This window comes from Mus musculus, chromosome 17, assembly GCF_000001635.26.
Source record: "Mus musculus strain C57BL/6J chromosome 17, GRCm38.p6 C57BL/6J".
Taxonomy (NCBI): Eukaryota; Metazoa; Chordata; class Mammalia; order Rodentia; family Muridae; genus Mus; species Mus musculus.
The window spans coordinates 44004883-44024708 of NC_000083.6; the positions used below are offsets into that span (position 1 = coordinate 44004883).

The window sequence follows — 19826 nt, forward strand, 5'->3', positions numbered from 1 at the left end:
CATTTTCTTTCTTTCTTTTTTATTTTATTAGACGTTTTCTTTATTTGCATTTTAAATGTTATCCCTTTTCCTGGTTTCCCTCCGAAAATCCCCTTCCCTTGTCTCCTCCCCTCTCCCCCTGCTCACCAATCCACCCACTCCCACTTCCTAGCCCTAGCATAGAGCCTTCACATGACCAAGGGCCTCTCATCCCATTAATGATCAACTAGGACATCCTCTGCTGCATATTTAGCTGGAGTCATGAGTCCCACCATGTGTACTCTTTGGTTGGTGGTTTAGCCCCAGGAAGCTCTGGGGGTACTGGTTAGTTCATATTGTTGTTCCTCCTGTGGAGCTGTAAACCCCTTCAACTCCTGTGGTCTTTTCTCTAGTTCCTTCATTGAAGACCCTGTGCTCCGTCCAATGGATGGCTGTGAGCATCCACTTATGTGTTTGTCAGGCACTGGCAAAGCCTCTCAGGGGACAGCTATATCAGGCTCCTGTCAGCAAGCTCTTTTTGGCATCCACAGTAGTGTCTGGTTTTGGTGACTGTATATGGGATGGATCCCCAGGTGGGGCAGTCTCTGACTGGTCATTCCTTTAGTCTCTGCTCCACACTTTGTCTCTGTGACTTCTTCCATGGGTATTTTGTTCCCCCTTCTAGGAAGGATCAAAGTATCCACACTTTGCTCTTCCTTCTTCTTGAGTTTCATGTGGTTTGTGAATTGTATCTTAGGTATTGTGAGCTTCTGGGCTACCTACCTCTTAAGATAATATAAATGCCATTTCAGTTTCATAGAGAAATCAGTTGGAGAACACCATTTTTAAAAAGATAATCAAGTTAATATGAATATATAAGCCCTTTGATCATGTTGCCCTCCTGCTTAGAGTCACAATCTGGTTTGCATGCATTAAATTAAACACATATTCTATATACCATCTACTCTCTGCACTCTCTCTTAACATTGCCCCTGACAGACACACATCCAGCATGATGCAGTCTCCTGACAAGTGATTCTGAGTTTTTGAAAAGCTCTAAGGAAGTAGAAATTAAACCTAGACAGAGGAACGGGGTGAGATTAAGAATGTGTCAGATTCAATCACACCTTCCCCATAGCATCTTTATACAGGGAATCTTAATCCATTTGGCTAGTGCATGCAGAGCATTAACCAACACTCCTTTTGGTGGTGTGTGGGTCAGAAAAAGCTATTCTTCCAACATTAATTCACTCATTGCTCTACCAAGTGATCTCTCTTTGGAGTCCAAACATCCTATACGACATATGGTCAATAGTCCCTATGAAATGAACAAGACATAAAAAGACAATGACACCCTTCCTGCTCTTGAAGTCCAAAGTAATGAGGAAACCTTTGTTAGTTAGTGACTAACTAACCTCCAGTGAGAACACAGTGGAAGGGAGTCCAAACCTGAGTGGTGTTGGAGAAGGGCCACTCGGGTGTAAGAGCTAAGCTGGGTTTAGAGAAACACTTCAAAGTTACCTAAAACAAAATGGCATGTCCAGGAGAAGAGTGGACAGGGGCAAAAGAGAGCCTGGATAGAGAACAACCTTCCTTTGGGATCTAGAATCTAGGAAACAGGATGGGGCAGCAGCAGGGTATGAGGTTGGTGGGTAACTGGCAACCATCTTCTAAATGTCCTTGGATGCTCAGCTGCACTTCATGGCAAAAAAAAAAAAAAAAAAAAAATAACGGATTTTTATAACTTGGGACTTTCTGTCTGAAGGTCCTCTCTAGCAGTGATCTTTCCAGGTTGCTTTTTTAAAACTCCCCATAGTGAGCATGCCCAGAACAGTCACAGGGTCAGCTTCAGGGAGCTCAGAAATCAGTGGTAACATGAACACAGTATGAGGGGTGTCTTAGTCAGGGTTTCTATTCCTGCACAAACATCATGACCGAGAAGCAGTTGGGGAGGAAAGGGTTTATTCAGCTTACACTTCCATACTGCTGTTCATCACCAAGGAAGTCAGGACTGGAACTCAAGCAGGTCAGGAAGCAGGAGCTGATGCAGAGGCCATGGAGGGATGTTCCTTACTGGCTTGCCTCCCCTGGCTTGCCTCCCCTAGCTTGCTCAGCCTGCTCTCTTATAGAACCCAAGACTACCAGCCCAGAGATGGTCCCACACACAAGGGGCCTTTCCCCCTTGATCACTAATTGAGAAAATGCCTTAGAGTTGGATCTCATGGAGGCATTTCCTCAACTGAAGCTCCTTTCTCTGTGATAACCCCAGCTGTGTCAAGTTGACACAAAACTAGCCAGTACAAGGGACGCTGGCTGAAGAACAGTGAGCTCAGAGGATTCAGGGGCTGTTGAGTGCTTACTGTCAGTGAGGGAGAGGAGAGCACAGGACATTTAGCTTCTGGTTTGAGCATCTGGGAAGATGGGAGGCATGTTTGTAGAAACATTGTAGAGCAATTTCTAACTTGTTTAGGTCCATTAAATTTAAGGTACTTGTGGGCTATCTCACAGCATCTACCCAGGGCACAGTGGAATATGGGATATCACCATGGGTATCATTCCTGAGACATCATCCACCATATTGTCTGAGACGGGGTTTACACTGGCCTTGAACTTGCCAGGAAATCTAGGCTGGCTGGCCAGTGAGCCCCGAGGAATCCTCCTGTCTCTGCCATCTCAACTCTGGTGTAACAAATACACATCCCCATGATTTGGGTTTTATATCATGGTTTGGGATTGAAATCAGACTTTCACTCAGCAAGCATTTTACTGACACTTGTGAAGCTATTCAGACAAGAAACAAATGCCTGTGGTTAACTGAGTGTGCTGGCTGGCTTTGTATGCCAACTTGACACAAGCTAGAGTCATCAGAAAGGAAGGAGCCTCAGTAGAGGAGGAGATGCCTCCATGAGATCCAGCTGTAAGCCATTTTTTCAATTAGTGTTCAATGATAGAGGATGACCTCTCTGGGCTGGTGGTCCTGGGTTCTATAACAGAGTAGGCTGAGGAAGCTATGTGAAGCCAACAAGTACCTTTCCATGGCCACTGCATCAGCCCCAGCCTCCAGGTTTCTGCCCTGATGTTCCTGTTCTGACTTCCTTCAATAATAAACAGCAATGTGGAAGTGTAAGCCAAATACACCTTTTTCTTCCCCAACTTGCTTTTGAGTCATGGTATTTTGTTGCAGCAACAGAAACCCTAACTAAGACATGTGGGCTCTACATTTTAAGCACATAACCACAAATAAAATCAGGGTAGGGCATTTATAGCTAATTTTATATGATGCATATAAACATTTCTCTTTATAGTCTTAAATGTTTTTATTTTCTCTTTTTGGTCTTAAATGTTTATGGACAGAGGCACTTGTAGATAAAGACAGAGACATGGACGAAAATTGAAGGGAATATAGACATAGCAATATTTACACAGCTAAAACTAATGGGACAAACATATACATAGAAATAAAATATTGTCTACCTTTAATATAAGATTAATAATAACAGCTCACATACTTACACTGTAATCACACTTCAAATACCTTAATTATCTTGATTTACACCATACTCAGGACACCTGTGAGAGATGGATGCTACCACTGTTCCCAATTATGAATAAGAGAATGGAGATATAAGTGTGTCAGGGTAGAAAGGGACCAGTAGATTATACAGTGCCAAGCACTGTGTTTCTAACACATTTGTATAGTGTCTCATGGTGCCTATACAACACTTGAGTATAAAATCCAATCCCATCTTTAATTACATGAGCACAGTTAGAGCCTACATCTGACCAGGTTGATGCTCACCACAGATGATTTTGTGCAATAAAGATTAGAGAAGAAAAAGAATAGATGTCTCAGGAAAGGACAAAGCTGTCATTGGCTCTTGAGAAATGTCCCGAGTGAGGTGACCATCAATACTATGACCCAGTATGTGCTGACTATAAGAGGGCAGACAGATATTTCCTTTGTTTGCAGTAGATGACCATGAGCACAGGTCCAGGGTTCTGATTCACAGAAGTTCACATCTGTTTTCAGAGGCCTGCCTGTCTCCTCATCCTGTAGGGGACTACATCCCTGTTACCCCTGTGCTCTCAGGCATGCCTTTGATGAGGAAAGAGTTCTGGCTAGCCTTCTATTGCTATAAGAAACATGACCAGTAGCAACTTGGGGAGGAAGGGGTTCGTTTGGATTATACATTCTGGGGTATAGTCCATCATGGAAAGTCAGGGCTGGCACTCAAGGCACAAAGGCAGGAACTGAAACAGGGACTATGGATAGATGCTGCTTACTGACTTGCTCCCAACGCTTATCCTCAGCTACTTTCCTCATACCTTCCAGGACCACCTACACAAGGGTAGCACTGCCCACAATGGCCTGGGTCCTGATCATTAATCAAGAAAATGCTCCACAGACTTACCTGCAGTCCAGTTCTAATTAAGGTTCCTTCTTCCCAAAGGACTGTAGCTTACATGAAGTTAACAAAAACTAACGAGTGCACACGGGGTAATCTCAAAGCTCAAAGATATTTACAAATAGATGGTGACTTGGTCTGGCTGGATCAGACCGGTGTGACAAACCATTATAATTTGATTTAATGGGATGAGGGAATCTTACCCAGAGAGTAGCCTGTCACTGGGTGGAGTCTGAACCAACGAGGGCCCCTAGGCACACAATATCATCTGCAGATCTCTGTATTCATTCAGTTATCTGACTCTTGATACTCCTTATTCGATAGCTATGAACTAGGTTCTAAGCAAACAGACTCAAGCAAGGAGGGGATATGCTAAGCTGTATAGACTGTATGCCATTGGCTGAAATCCTATTACTAATATGCACATCAGTTAACTAAACTGGCTGAACTGACTTCTTAGTGGGAGATTCAAATTTCTTTGCTCTCATCCTGCTGATAAAACTTTCTAGGGAAATGATCAAGATCAGCTAAAAGCCTGATACTATGACCATGAGAAGAAAAAAAATATATATATATATCTTCATCCCCTGTTCACAAAGCCCTAGAGTCCTTAAAGCAGGGAGAATCCATACATCCTTTGGTGTACTCATGAGAAAGGTGAGTTTCCTGTTGTCAAGGCAACCTGTGATTAGAAGGTGGGTAAATTCCCAGAGGAAGAGACAGGTCAAGTAGAGTTCATTGCCAATGGCCAATGAAGTAGTGAACTATGTCTGTGTAAGGAGACCTCCGTGTAAAACCAAATGGTCAGAGTTCAGGAAGCTTCCTGTGAGGTGCTGGGAGGGTGGTGTGACTAGGAGTGTGGAAGCTGCGCATGGCTCCCCACACACTTGCTGTGTGTTCTCCACCATGTGACTGTTGCTAAGTTGGCTCCTTTGAAATGAATGGGTAAGTGTAACTATGGTGGAGGAAACTTTGTGGAAATCAACTGTTGGTGACTATTAGCTCAGAAGCATATAACCTTTATCTTGCGATTGGCATTTAAACTGGGCACAGTCTTATAGAACCCTCACCAGTGACCTGACATTGCCTCCAGGTAGATGATACTGTAAATTGTACAGAGCCCAGTGATGTCCCGAGAATTGGAGAATTTCTGGGGAAGACACACAGTTTAATGATCGGAAGTGAAGCAGCTGAGGGTAGAGAGTAGCAGGTGGGTTTCCCTATACTTTCCAGTCACAAACACTACACTTGGCTTAGCTGGGCTGAAAACCTAGACTCTAGCTAGGCCTCTGTGCACGATGCCACTCTCCATGTCATACTTCTAGAAAGGAATAAAGCTTTTTTTCTTACACTATTACACTGGCCACTGGGGTCACATTTTTTTTTGCATATTTTCCTAAGAGTTGCAAAAGTTATAATGTTTTATTCTAATTCTTTAAAAAGATCATTACTTTCATACCAACTTTTATTATTTTGATTAACAAGGGACTCCCTAAGTTGTAAATGTTTGATCTCATCTCTGTTCAAAAGACCATGGTGACTCGTGTACATTATTCTGGTTTGGGATTTGTGGAAATCTGTTTGCATCTTTTGTTTTGTTTTTGTTTCCATTTTTTCTGTTTGTTTTCCTGGTTTTGAACATGGGACAGCTCAGTGGGAATGAAGACTCTCTGAACAAAACAACCCGGAGGGAGCTGCATCCTCCAGAAGAGCAGACCAGAATGGCACACAGCCTGGGTAAAGTTCTGTGCTGAGAGACATTCATGGGGAAAGAAAGTGGTGTGAAAAAGCAAGGCTTCTTTCCCAGTTTGGAACTAGGATTTTTATTTATCACGTTTCTCCTGGGACCTTGTGAAAGGGACTTAGAAACCCTTTCCAAAGACTTCCTTTTCTCAAAGCAGACCTGGGACGTGGAGTGTGCCCATTTCTTTTATCAATGAAGAAAACTTCTGACTTCCCCGTAGAGACTGGATGAAGTGATGTGTGTTGTTGACATGAGCACAGACTCTGGTTTCTCAGCTCTGTAGAAATGGCAGAGAAGCCTCACGTCCCCAGGTGAGGCTCAGAGAAGTAGCAAAGCCTTCTCCTGGTCCATGTACAAGTGCTGGTGATGTCTGACCTTTAGCTAAGACTAGTGTACTGAAAGTAAGCTGTGGACCACAGCGTCCTCCTTGGGAGCCTGAAACTGTTCCCCTACAAAGACCTTCCGCTGATGTTAGCTAATACCTCCTCCTCAGGCTGTACATAATAACCATTTTGTGTTTCTGGGTTGTGTAGTAAGACCCCTCCATCAGAGCCAGCAGAGCATGCCCAATCCCAGCTTTTCTGTTTATGTAGCTGTCATTTCTTGCGTCTCTCACATATTTCTTTATCCCCATGTCAGTTAAGTTTCCAGGAGCTAGCTGTGCAGGACATGGCAACCCCTCTGTCCGTAATGATCCTGTATTTCGGTAACATCTGGGCCAGAGATGAGACAATGCGTGCATTAGTAATAAGGGGCTGAACAAAGAGATTATGATGGGTTAAATCCAGACACAAGAACCACCCCCATGCAGATATGCAGATTAGGTATCCCATTCCCAAAAGTCTTGACAGCAGGGCCCCCTGATAGGCCCATCAAAGCCAGTATCACTCTGATGATGGGATTTGCCTGTGACAGTCCATGATAGCCATGGAAAGGTGATAAATTGTTTTCCTTCTTTGACAGTTTCTAGGTTTCATCTGACAGATGAAAGTCTTATGATTTTTGAGATGCCCAGTTTCTTATTAAAATCATTTAAACCTACAGGGACACTAAGTCTAAAACACTGGAAACTATCTAAGGAATGTGGTGTGGTTTCACAGAAAATAAAGCCTCCCTCCCCTGAACTCCCCACACAGCCGTCTCACAAGTACAGCACTGGCTCTTTAGGGTGACGAGAAAAATCGGCTTCTTCATTTTGTCTTGGGATCTCCAAGCTCCTTTATGTGTTACTGGCAGGTTTTATGCAGTATATCTCGCTTGAGTTTGCTAGCTACCTAATTGTACAGTTATCTGGTTTGCAGTGGGCTTCCTTTGTTTAGACCAAAACCTAAACTCTAGCAGTGATAACTTCAACTCTCTCTTTCTCAAATGTTTTTAAGGAGTTAGCGAGAGAACCATCAGACGTTATGTTTGGTCCACTGTCTGTCTGTAAAGTAAAGCCAGTGTAACTATTTGAGGTTTTCATAGTGTTTTCTAAAATCTTCTCAGATTCTGTGCCACCCACCAGGCAGAATGAATGTCTATAGCCCTTTCTTGGTTTGTTGATTTAGGAATTAGTAGTTGCTGAAATTTTGATCAGAAACACACCATCCATCATTCTGCCACACTAACAAGAACGTTGCTCATTCCTCATAATAGACCCTTTATGCAGACTTGGAGAGATCTAATGGTCTAGTTTTAAGATCAGAGCCATCTTTGCTTTGTAGAGTCCATGAACTATAGAGTGGGTGAGCGTTGCTTTGCCCAGCGTGTATTTACAAAGATGGCTGGTGTTGTGTTGGCCCAGCTGTGACAGAGGTCATAGGTATGAGACATTGTTCAGCTTCACTGAACGTATCCAGTAGACTCCAATTGTGCTTCTCCTCTTGTCCCCACTGCCTTTTTCTTACTCACTTTCTGACTTGACTTGTGTTACCCTATCATGTGTTCATAGGTATGTTTGAATACCCTTTAAATATGAAGCACAAACTGGATAAGTACTGATTGCAGGTATGTAGTAAGAAACTTAAATAAGACTTGCTGCCTGTCAAAGTTTGGAGGAGAGGGGCCATGAAGCCCCACCCCTAGCTGAGGAGCTATTGGCAGTTGCTGACTGATGGGGGAGGGAAAGTCTGAGAGGCTACCCACACTCTAGTAGATGGCCCCAAACCCATGAACCTACAGGAAGCTCTAAGTGCACTCAGTAAGTTCTTTATCTGGGGCTAGAGAGATGGCTCAGTGGTTTAGAGCACTGGCTACTCTTGAAAAGGAACCGAGTTTAGTTCCTAGCACCCATATGGTGCCTGACAAGCACTTCTAACTCCAGTTTTGGGGATCTGACACTCTATTCAGGCCTCTGAAGACAACAGGCACATAACTCATGCATCATGCTCATGAATATAAACGCTCATAAACATATAGTATAAATATGTCTTTTAAAACGGGCACATGAAGTTGGGAGGGACAAATAGGGATGGATGTGGGACAAATTGGAGAGGAGGTAACTGGGGATGCATTTGATCAAAATATTACAGATGTATAAAATTCTTAGACTATTAAAAAATTAGAAAGCGAAAAATTGTGTCCGAATGCGTCACACTAAGTCCCCAGGCTGCACTAACGAAAGCCAAATCCATCAAAGAGTCAGAAACTTAAAATCCTACATTCTCTAAGTAGTGAAGGGCATGTGATCAAATGAGCAGAGGAGGGGACCATTTGGTGGAGAGGAAGGCACTGTCAAGAAAGGAGGAGGGGCTGAGCCAAGCACTGTGGGAAGGATGAAAAAGAACACAGACTATGGGATGTGTGTGACTACTGCAGTGAAGCCCATTATGCTGCATGCTAACTTACAAAAAGGAGAACCCTCCAGGGGCTGAAGACACAGGTCAGAGCTCGTATAGCTCAGACAGAGGGTTCCATTGGTTCCTACTGCCCGTTTCAGGTGGCACACCAGCTCCAAGGGATGCAATGCCCTCTTCTGGCACCTACCCACCCCTCCCTCAACTTTCCACATGATTTTTTTTTAAATAGCTCTTGTGTGTGCTGCCAATAATAAACCACAAGCTTTAATGCCAAAATTCATTTTGGAAAAATTGTATCCACCGGATATTTTCTTGGTTGTCAGTTTTAACTTGTATAATTCATTCATCATTTTGTAAGGCCATATGACTTAGGGAAGTTATTTTACATGACAGTAGCCACTATATTGTAAAGTCTTGCAGGGGTTAAAAACTCTGCTTAAAGTACAAGATTGGATCCATGAGCCTTAGCATAGTTAAAGTGTTGTTTGGTTGTGGCTTCAGAGTCTGAGCTGCCACAATCTTTTGAAGTGACTATCTGTCAAGCATTGTAGTATCAAGGGAAAACAGACAAATTCTTGAGAGGCTATTCACACAATGTATGCTTTCCCCACCGAGTACTTCTACACACTGTTGAGTCACAGAAGGCATAGTACACTGGAAGTAGGTGGAAAATTAAAAGTGAGATGATTTGCAAACCTGCAAAGCAATGACAGTCTTCTGACCATATATTGCCATTTTTTCAGAGAACAGAAATTTCCTCTCATCAGGTTATGATATACAAAAGACCTATTACTGTTGCTTTGCAATACAGATATAAGTAAAGACTTTTCCAACTTCTGTCTTATGTCTGGTATGATCACTATTAAGAGTGAAAATCTAACACTAAAAAAGGCTCACTCTTTTGGCTCTCTAGCAATTTCTGGGAGTTCAGCATCCTAAGACCAAAACCTGCTGACCGCCATGATGGAACAGCATAGAGGCTACAGGGAGATTTTATAGCCAAGTCTGGGGGCTTCCACAGTGAAGAAAACCATGAGATGGAGAACCACAACATTTAACTGTGTGCTTGGCTGCCACTGGGCATCAACACAGTGATAGATTTGCTGTGGTGGATGGAGGCCCTGAGAACATCTAGAACAACTTGGCCCAGCTCTTTTGACTCATTTCCTCTAACATGAGCACTTAAGGTTGGCAGCTCAAACTGATAAGCATTGTATTAAAAAAATAATAGTAATATAAAAAAAGGATATTCAATGAGGGACAAAGCACACAGCAGATGTTTCTTGCCAACACCCAAGGTATAAAGCCCTATATGGCCCAATGCAAACCCTGGCCCCTAAGCACTGAACTGAATCTCTAAGTATGGGTATTGGGAGCTCCTTTTGTGGCCCCATTTTCTAAGCTGGGCCCTGTACTATGTAAGAGCAAACACTAACTCAAAAGCAATGGAGAAGCAAGGATACATTTGTTTCTCTCTGCTCAAAAGTAGATGAGAGTAGATGTGTGTGTTCCCACTTCTTGGGTTCCCGCTTTGACCTTCCCCACAATGGTGGACTGTAATTTGGAGTTTCCTTAGCTTTTTATCGGGATATTTTATCACAGCAACAGAAATGACATAGGATACTTACACTAGACACTGAGGCCAGAGAATTATGGTGTAGAACCATCTATTGAAGATCAGTAGACAGCAAGTGCTGCTGATTGGCTAGGGCATTTCAACGTGGAGAATATACATAGGGCTATTTGCCCAGAGCACTTGGCCCAGCTCTTTTGACTCATTTCCTCTAACATGAGCACTTAAGGTTGGCAGCTCAAACTGATAAGCATTGTATTAAAAAAATAATAGTAATATAAAAAAAGGATATTCAATGAGGGACAAAACCTACCCTCTATTAGTCAGTTGCTTGTTCTTAAGTTTTGGTGAGTAGGTGTGGGGGTAGAACATCTCAACTGGTAAAGTAAGTGAGCCAGAGAGGGGACTCAAGAATTTGGCCCTAAAACACATGCTAAATAAAAAACTGAGTTCTTAGTATCCTCTCCCATCCCATTCCTGAGGACAGCTCATAACTAATCAAACCACTGGCTAAGTTTTGGCCAGCTCTGAGCACTCCTACTGCATAAGAGGAAAGGATGCTAATTATCAGAACTTCTGACTGGAAAGGCACAGGACTGGGAGAAAGAATTTCTTAAGGAACACCTTGGAGTGGTAGCTGGAGGCACAGGCTTTGGGGCTTGCTTATCCTAAAACTTGAGAGATGATGGGGAAACCCATCATTCCACCTATGGTAAGGGAGGGTGCTTGGTTTGCTACTATCACGCAAAGAGAAAAGAACAAAGACAGAAAAGAGGGAGAAAGAATCTATCGAATGCCTGCAAGCATAAAGAAGCAAAGCAAGCCCAGAGCTTTGACTAGGCACTCTGCACTGTTGGGATGGGATGACATATTGGCATACAAGAGAGTGGTCAGACATGGGAGTTAAGCATGAGAAGAGCTGTGGTGGGTTCAGCCTGGGGTGTTGCTGAGTTTGGAAGGACCAGGGGCATGTACATAAAAGGCTAGGATAAAATCTTCCGGATGCCAGAGAAACAGGAAGCTCTTCCCTGATGTCAGGGATCTGTTCTAAAAGACGTCAGGATTCAAGAGTTCCAAACCCCACGGCATCCTTTTTCCTGTGGTCACAGCCCTGGGGTCATTTTATAGCCATCCATCTTTTACTTATACTAACAACATTTCTTCCCATCAGTCTAGTAGTCTGATTATTCACATAGTTCAAAAACATCTCTGAAGCCAGGGCCCCAGGGACTTTGACTGGACTTAACTTACCGAATGAGTCGGGATTATAGATTTGTAAAATGATGTGAGTGAGGAGAGAAAGGTTAAATTCAGCATCCACTAGGCCAGCTTGAGGTTAAAATTCTATGAACCTGCTGCAGGCTGGAAAGATGGTTCAATAAGTAAGGTTCCAATTAAAAGCAGGGATGACAGTAGCATGCAGCTGTAATTCCAGGGCTTGGGGTGGGCAGGAACAAGCGGATTCTAGAGTTTATAGCCCAGGCAGCCTCACTGGAATGATGACCTCTGGTTCACTGGGAGACTGTAGCTCAAAACCAAGGTGGAAGGAGATTGAGAACAACACTGGGCAACAACTGCTGGCCCCAACTTGTGCACAAGGCACAGGAATATTTATACCACACACACACACACACACACACACACACACACACACACACACACACAATTTTATGAATCTTGTAGAATCCATTGTTCATGCATTTCGACAAAATACTATTGACTGTTGGAATTTAAAAATTAGGATTTTTAAAATTTTAATTGTAGAAATTATTCTGTTAAGACCCATTTCAGCAGTAAAAATGTACAGTGCTTAATATATACCGGTTTTCTACTTTTAAGTTCTTTAAGACTAAGAAGAACTCTATAGATAGTATTAATCACACACACACACAGAGTTCTCTGAATTTCCTTTTATTTCCTTTTTTGACCCCTCTGGGTGTTCTCTTATTTGCATCACTGTTGGACTCTCAGGTTAAATTTTTAAACAATCACATGTCAGGGAAAAATAACACCCATCTGTGTAGCATCCTAAAACCTAAATCGAGACTATACCTTGTACCGAGTGAACATGTAATAGTTGTTTTCCAGTAGAATTAAATTTGTGCATTGAATTAAACACTTTAAATTATTGTTTTGTATCATAGAGTCTTGGCTATACTGCAGGGAGAAAATAAACCTTAATCTTAGTGGTTTGATGCAATAAATATTGGTTTTTTTTAATGCCAAAACAAAGTTGGCTGTAGGTCATATGAAGAACTCTCCTCTTGCTCATGGCTACCCAGGCGAAGGAAGCTTATGTTTCTAGCCACTGTGCCTTCTGTTTTAACTTTCTGCTCTCAACAACCTACCAAGGTTACCTGCTCTTGTCACAAGACACCATATAAGACCCATGACCAATGGATTTCCTTCTCTGTTTTTATCAGGAAAAATTCGAGGGACTGTTCCGGACCTATGATGAATGTGTGACGTTCCAGCTGTTTAAGAGTTTCCGACGGGTTCGAATAAATTTCAGCCATCCCAAATCTGCAGCCCGTGCCCGGATAGAGCTTCATGAGACTCAGTTCAGAGGGAAGAAGCTAAAACTCTACTTCGCCCAGGTGAGTCTTTAACCTGCTGGTTTGGCACAACATTTAGAGGACGTGTTGCTATTGGAGTAGAATCAGATTCAATTTCCAGCATGCACATGGTGGTTCACAAACATCTGGTGCCCTCCTCTGACCCTTTAGGGTACCACACACACACAGACACACACACACACACACACACACACACACACACACACATACACACACAGTACATACACATAAGTGTGGGCAATACATTCATGCACATAAATTAAATTTAGAAGTATAAAAAGTCATTGTTAATTGGAAAATAAATAAATTAAATTAAAATGTAAATGAGGACCTCGGGAGATGGTTATGCAGTTAAGAAAGCTGGCTGCTCTTCTAGAGGACATGAGTTCGAGTCCTAGCACTCATATGGTGTCTCATAATTGTTTGTAACCCCTGTTACAGGGGAACCAATGCCTTCTTCTAGCCTCCTACACACCCACAAATAGGTTTGCTGTTACAGTTACTTCACTAAGAAATTAATTTAGTGGTTGTCTAAGACCTGCCCAAGATAAACCAGTCAACATTCTAGCATGGAGAGAAAAGGGGGACCCTGAGCCCAGACCTCCAACTGAGGGACTTTCAACAGTTGATGGATGCTTGGGGGGGGATGTTTCCTTGGTGGTTTGGTCTCTGGTAGGTTGAGTATGGTCCAGGGGATGGTCCCACACCCATGCTCATCTGGACAGCACTAACTGGACTCAGCGGATATGAAAACATAAAGAACACGAGGAAGGGAAAGGAATGGAAGCAAATCTGATCAAAATATATTTATACATGTATGAAATCCTCCGAGCTATTTATACATGTATGAAATCCTCTGAGCTAATGTTCTTAAAATAAGGAAAGAAACAGACACTGACAGTGAGTTCCAGATTGAGCAGTATCTGTGTCCTAGGACAGAGGCTCTAAGACCTGCCAAGCTAAGTTCTAACTAGGACAAGTCTCAGAACCTCACTGGGACTCAGAGTCCTCATCTATAAGATGGCAATGAAGACATTATCAACCCATGTAGCTGCTGTGATGGTGACATGGAAAGCTGTGTGCAGCTGTGCCTAGATTTCTGGTAAAGGGACAATAATTTCCAGCTAGGAACTGCAACAGAACTGATCTCACCACAGCCGACTCCTAACCTTCCCGACAGGGTTGTGATTAAAATTTAAATGATATGTTTAATGGTATACTAAATACATTCATGATAAAAAGTTATAAATCCATGAAAATTAATTGTATGTTTTGCAAAGCCAAATACTCATTATCCTGAACAGGGATGGGTAGTTCTTAGGGATGTTCATGAAGCCCACAGCACTAGTTGTCGGTATTCACTCTCCATCAAGGCCTTATCCATCACTAGGCAACAGTCACCTCTCAAGGATGGCTTCAGCTGCTGACTCCTGCTAAAATCCTACATCTCTTATAAATTCATGTAGCTAGAACAATCTTAGATCATCATTTATTAAAACCTGCATCAGAACTAGTTGTGTCAGCTGTAGACTCCTGCTAAAATCCTACATCTCTTACAAATTCATGTAGCTAGAACACAGATCATCATTTATTAAAACCTGCATCAGGACCAGTTGGCCTGAGGCAGGAGACCTTGCATTCAAGGCCAGCCTGAGCTATCCAGTAAGGTCCTGTCTCAAAAAGACTGTGTGTGTGTGTGTGTGTGTGTGTGTGTGTGTGTGTGTGTGTGTGTGTGTGTGTTTAATATGTGTGTGTGTGTGTGTGTTTAATATGTGTGTGTATATATATATGATATATGGGTACATAGATATATGATACATACATACATGATAGACACATACATAGATACATACATAGCTATATAGATACGAGAGAGAGACAGAGAGAGAGATTTCCATTAAAAGATAACATGGAGTTACCATGTGACTCATAAATTCTCTTCTAGGTTCTAAAAATCATGAACTCAAACAAATAGTTAAGCAAGAATTCATAGCAGCACTGTTCACAATAGGCCAACAGTGAGAACTACCTAAAGATCTTCAACAGATAAAGGGATAAAGAGACAATAGTATGTTCACACAAAGGAATATTATTCAGCTGAGAGAGAGAGAGAGATGTTGATAATCCATCACCAAATAATGGGCCTTTAAAATGCAATGGAAGCTAGACACAAAAGCTCATCTGTTCTGTGGTTCCATTCTCATAAAAGAGTTAGATAAGTTCAGAGAAGTAGACACAGCTTGACAACCATCAGGGGTAGTAGGAAACTACATTAGTAGTCGTTATTTAAGGGATGCATAGTTGGGGTTGGAGAGATGACTTAGCAGTTAAGAGCACTGAATGCTCTTTCGAAGGCCCTGAGTTCAAATCCCAGCAACCATATGGTGGCTCACAACCATCCATAATGAGATCTGATGCCCTTTTCTGGAGTGTCTGGAGACAGCTACCATGTACTCACATATAATAAATAAATAAATCTTTTTAAAAAAGGGGTGTGTGTGTGCATAGTTATCCTTAGAGCCATGGGAAGGGTTAGGGTAGTTGTTCTCAACCTTCCTAATGCTGTGACCCTTTAATACTCATGAAGTGGTGATCCCCAGCCACAAAATCCTTTTCGTTGCTGCTTTATAACTGTAATTTTGCTAGTACTATGAATTATGATACCACTGTGTGTGTTTTCTGATGGTCTTAGGCAGCACTCTGGCTTGCTCACCATCTAGCCTAACCTTATTGGTGAGATCAAGGTTTTTGGGTTGTTTTTTTTTAAAGGGCACTGTTACCTAAGGAAGGACATTAGACGTTGTCCACTAGCTTCCACATGTACACACTCATAAGGGCACACAATGTAGTACAGGGCTTGGTGACCCTGGTGCTCATTAAAAGATGGAAACTGCTATTTTTTAGGATTATGTAAACAATGAGTTAGTACACCGTGTACTGTAAGGAGTGATTGCTACTGCAGTCTGGCCCTCAGTGAAGCCCTGCCCAGCTGCAAGCATGGACAATCACATGTCTCATTATCTTGTTTGAAAGGTCCAGACCCCAGAGACAGATGGAGACAAACTGCATTTGGCACCTCCACAGCCTGCCAAACAGTTCCTCATCTCACCCCCTTCATCTCCTCCTGTTGGCTGGAAGCCTATCAGCGATGCCACACCAGTCCTCAACTATGACCTTCTTTATGCTGTGGCCAAACTAGGACCAGGTAAGCGCTTGTTTCTTCTTCAAACTAACCACTCGTCAGCAACCCAGAACTGCCAAGTAAAATTAACAAGCTTGAATGCATAGGTTTCCCCGTCACACCTGCATTTCAATGGATTCCTTGCTCTCTGTGGACAATGGGAAGGAGGGGTGATGGATGAGAATGCAATGCTCAGCTTTGCACCTTCTGCAAAGCAACTTGGGAGCCTCTGCTAATTCTGGGTTGCAATGCAGGTCTTAAGTGTGGAAACAGCTACCCAGTGTTGGGATTTCTCTCTGTATCCTGAGATATGCAGAGGAAGATGCTCTCGCAGCTGGCAAGAGGCTACCTTGCTATCTTGACATTTTTATTACTGCCACAGATATGAGTATGCATCCTGGTATCCTCAAATATGTGGCATCCTTCTTATGAAAATGAAGACTTCCAAGTCCTTCAAGAAGTCAATGAAATTGTGTATGTGTGTGTGTGTGTGTGTTTGTGTGTGTGTGTGTGTGTGTGTGTGTGTGTGTGTGTGTGTGTGTGTGTACATATAGTATACAGTCACATTGTTCCAGTGTTGATATACTGCAGCTTAATTGTTCATTCCAGTTACGGGCATTTACTGCCATACTTTTCTGCTCTTCTGTGAATGGATGCTTAGATTTTCTTTTCCAAAATTTTATATTATAATCAAAGCTACCATTAGCATCCTATTTGGATATCTTTGCATGCTTCTCTAGTGTTATTACAGATTTTTTTCCCAAGCAGTGATACCATCTCTGATTTCAGCTGATGAAGCTCCTTTGTACCTCAAATTACTTTTCCTTGTCTTCTACAAAGAGAGGAAATGATTGGAATGGAAGGGGCAAAAATCAGCACTGTAGAAAGGAAGGATGAATACTGGCCCAGAAGCCAGCTCTTTGTGCTAGTGGTTCTTCCAGAGTAACTCAGGACTTAAGAAAACAACCCCAATAGCCTGGCTCCACCCTAAGAGAGGTGAAGTTCATAAATGTCCACTGAGTCTAACCTACGGGTGAGTTTAAGAACCACCGGTGCCCTAGATGCTAAATTCCAAGAATAATGAACTTATAATACAATCCTTCCAGTATGCATTACACAGCCAGGGAGGTGTTTTATTCAGAGTCACCCACCCTAGAAACCTGATTCTCACGTGCAATCTCTGTTGTCAACCATGGGAAATGGAGTGAGCAATGGGTCTGGCTTGCCAGTCATGGAAAGATTCATGTGTGTGTGTGTGGGGGGGGGGGGGGGGGGGGAGGGGCTTCTGCGTTAAAACCAGGAAATTCCTAAGAAGAAATGGTCACCCTACTGTGTTTGATAAAGATGGAGTCTGATTTGATTAATTATTATTCTCTCTGGGGGAATGGCTGCCTGTTCAGGGTGGAGCCTGCCTTAGAAGAAAGCTTCTCCTGGTGGACCCCCGAGCCACTAGGCTTCTGGGGCCCTAGAAGTGGTAATGGTTTCACCCCCAGAGAGCCACTGTGAGAAGCAGTAGTTGTGCAGGATAGGCTGGTGAGGGAGGTGATGGCATTGATAAGTGCCTTGTACACTTTCTGGAGTCCTCCATTCAAGAAGGGCCATGACTGTGGAGGGCAGTAGCATGGTGACATGTACAAAGACAGGTTTTCTCAAGCCAAGCCTTGGAAGGCCATTACCCATCACAGAGGCAGGAACCCTCTAAAGCCAAGAGGACCCTGTGGGCTGCCAGCTTGACTCAGCTATGAATGGGTACACACTAGTGGGCATGTTGAATAGTTGTTCTAGATATCAGCACATAGAACTTCTTGTAGAATCACCAAGAGCCTAGCTGGCTGAGTTACATTTTACAAGACTGGAGACTGGGAACCCAGGGTAAGAACATCAATTACTAAGAACACTGCTAGGTAATTACAAGACTGCTCATCATCCTCCACTGTAAGCGCGCGCGCGCGCGCGCGCGTGTGTGTGTGTGTGTGTGTGTGTGTGTGTGTGTGTGTGTGTGTGTGTGCCCATACACATGTGTGCATGCACTTACATGTGCATATATGTATATCTGAATGTAGGCTAGAGATCAAACTCTAGTACCACTCTTCAGGCATCTTCTACCTTTTCTGCTGTTGGTTGATTGGTTGTTGGTTGGTTGGTTGGTTGGTTGGACCAGGATCTCACATGGCCTTAAACTCAATAAGTAACTAAGCTAACTGGCCAGAGATTCTTGGGGACCCAACTGTCTCTTCCTCCTCAGCACTGGGTTTTTAAGTGTGTACCACCATGCCTACATGGGCTCTGGACTGTAGGTGTTCCTGTTTAAACAGCAAACCCTTCCTCAGCTGGGAGCCATATTCCAGCCTGGTGTTCGCTCTTTACCAAAGTGGCATCTTGATATAAAATGTACTGGAATTGTAGCTCAGCTGACCTGTGGTCTGCCTACTGAGAGCTAGTAATCCAGTAAAAGCTAGTCCTTTTGTTGTTGGTGGTTTGTTTTATGAAGGATATAATCTTTCATTTGGAGTCAGTGCCAACCGAGAGTAGAAAAGAGGAGATGAGGACCAGCCTCAGCCTCCCTCACTGGCTAGAAGTCACCATCAGGGATGGGCATGACCTAATGATAGAAGGAAGCTGTACATAGAAAGAGCAGGGATTGGGCCCTGGCAGGGATACTTGTAGAACCTGCCACAAAGGAGGCAGAGAGGAAATGACCTCAGAGAGAGAAGAAGGATGGTTCCTATGAATGTTGAGCACAGGTAATTGACAGTGTTCAAATGCAGGCTAACCTATGGCCTTTACCTCCCTATTTCACATTAAAAGTACCTTGTACCATTTTGCAAGTGCCCTGGAGCCATTGTCATCTGCATGATGGACTAAGGGACTGAGCTGTGGTAAGACAGATGGGTTTTCTCAGGGTAATGCAGCTGGAGAGTTGTCTCTTCTGATTTTAGGCAGGGAATGAAGCTCCACCCCTTGGCCAGATGGTCTTCTGAGTATTGCCAACGTTAGGCCTGTTCTGCTTGGAAACTGGATAACTTATGTTCTAACCCTGAGTTGATTCTGAACACCACACCAGCCTTTCAGAAAGCCTAACCGGTGTGTAGGGTGCACAAAGATAGACCAGTCCATTTCACATGCAATAGCAAACCACCAAGGTCACCAACATCTAGGGTTTCCTCCTCCGCAAGGACAACTGGGATGTTTATGAAGGATATAAACTTATCCCATGTGGATAAATGACTTGGGTCCAATAATAGGGCTGAAAATATTACAGAGGTCATATTAGAAGCCAGCATCATCACTTGTCTGGTGCTAAAAGAACACCCAAGACTTAATGATTTATAAAAAGAGAGAGGTTTATTTTGGCTAGTAGTTCTGAAGTCTAGGAAGCCCAGGAACATAATGTGAGCATCTATCTGCTCACACATATGTCACCCAGAGGACATGAGGCAGCCAGGTATGGAGAATACATCTTTATTCCCAGGGTTAGGGAAGCAGAGGCATGTGGCTCTCTGTGAGTTTGAGCCAGCTTAGTCTAATAGCAAGTTCCTGGCCTATATTCATTCATATGTGTATATATATATGTGTGTGTGTTACATATATACATAATATATATATAT

At 43.0% G+C, this 19826-nt stretch overlaps 1 protein-coding gene across 5 annotated transcripts in view; it reads left to right on the top strand.

Moving 5' to 3' along the window:
* Positions 1-19826, top strand: part of Rcan2 (regulator of calcineurin 2) — a 238165-nt gene that overhangs the window by 203531 nt on the left and 14808 nt on the right. For all 5 annotated transcript variants that reach the window (NM_001357742.1, NM_207649.1, NM_001286653.1 and 2 more), the window contains 2 exons: positions 12885-13058; positions 16071-16242. In NM_001357742.1, coding sequence (NP_001344671.1) covers positions 12885-13058; positions 16071-16242 — 346 coding nt within the window. The remainder of the gene's footprint in view (positions 1-12884; positions 13059-16070; positions 16243-19826) is intronic.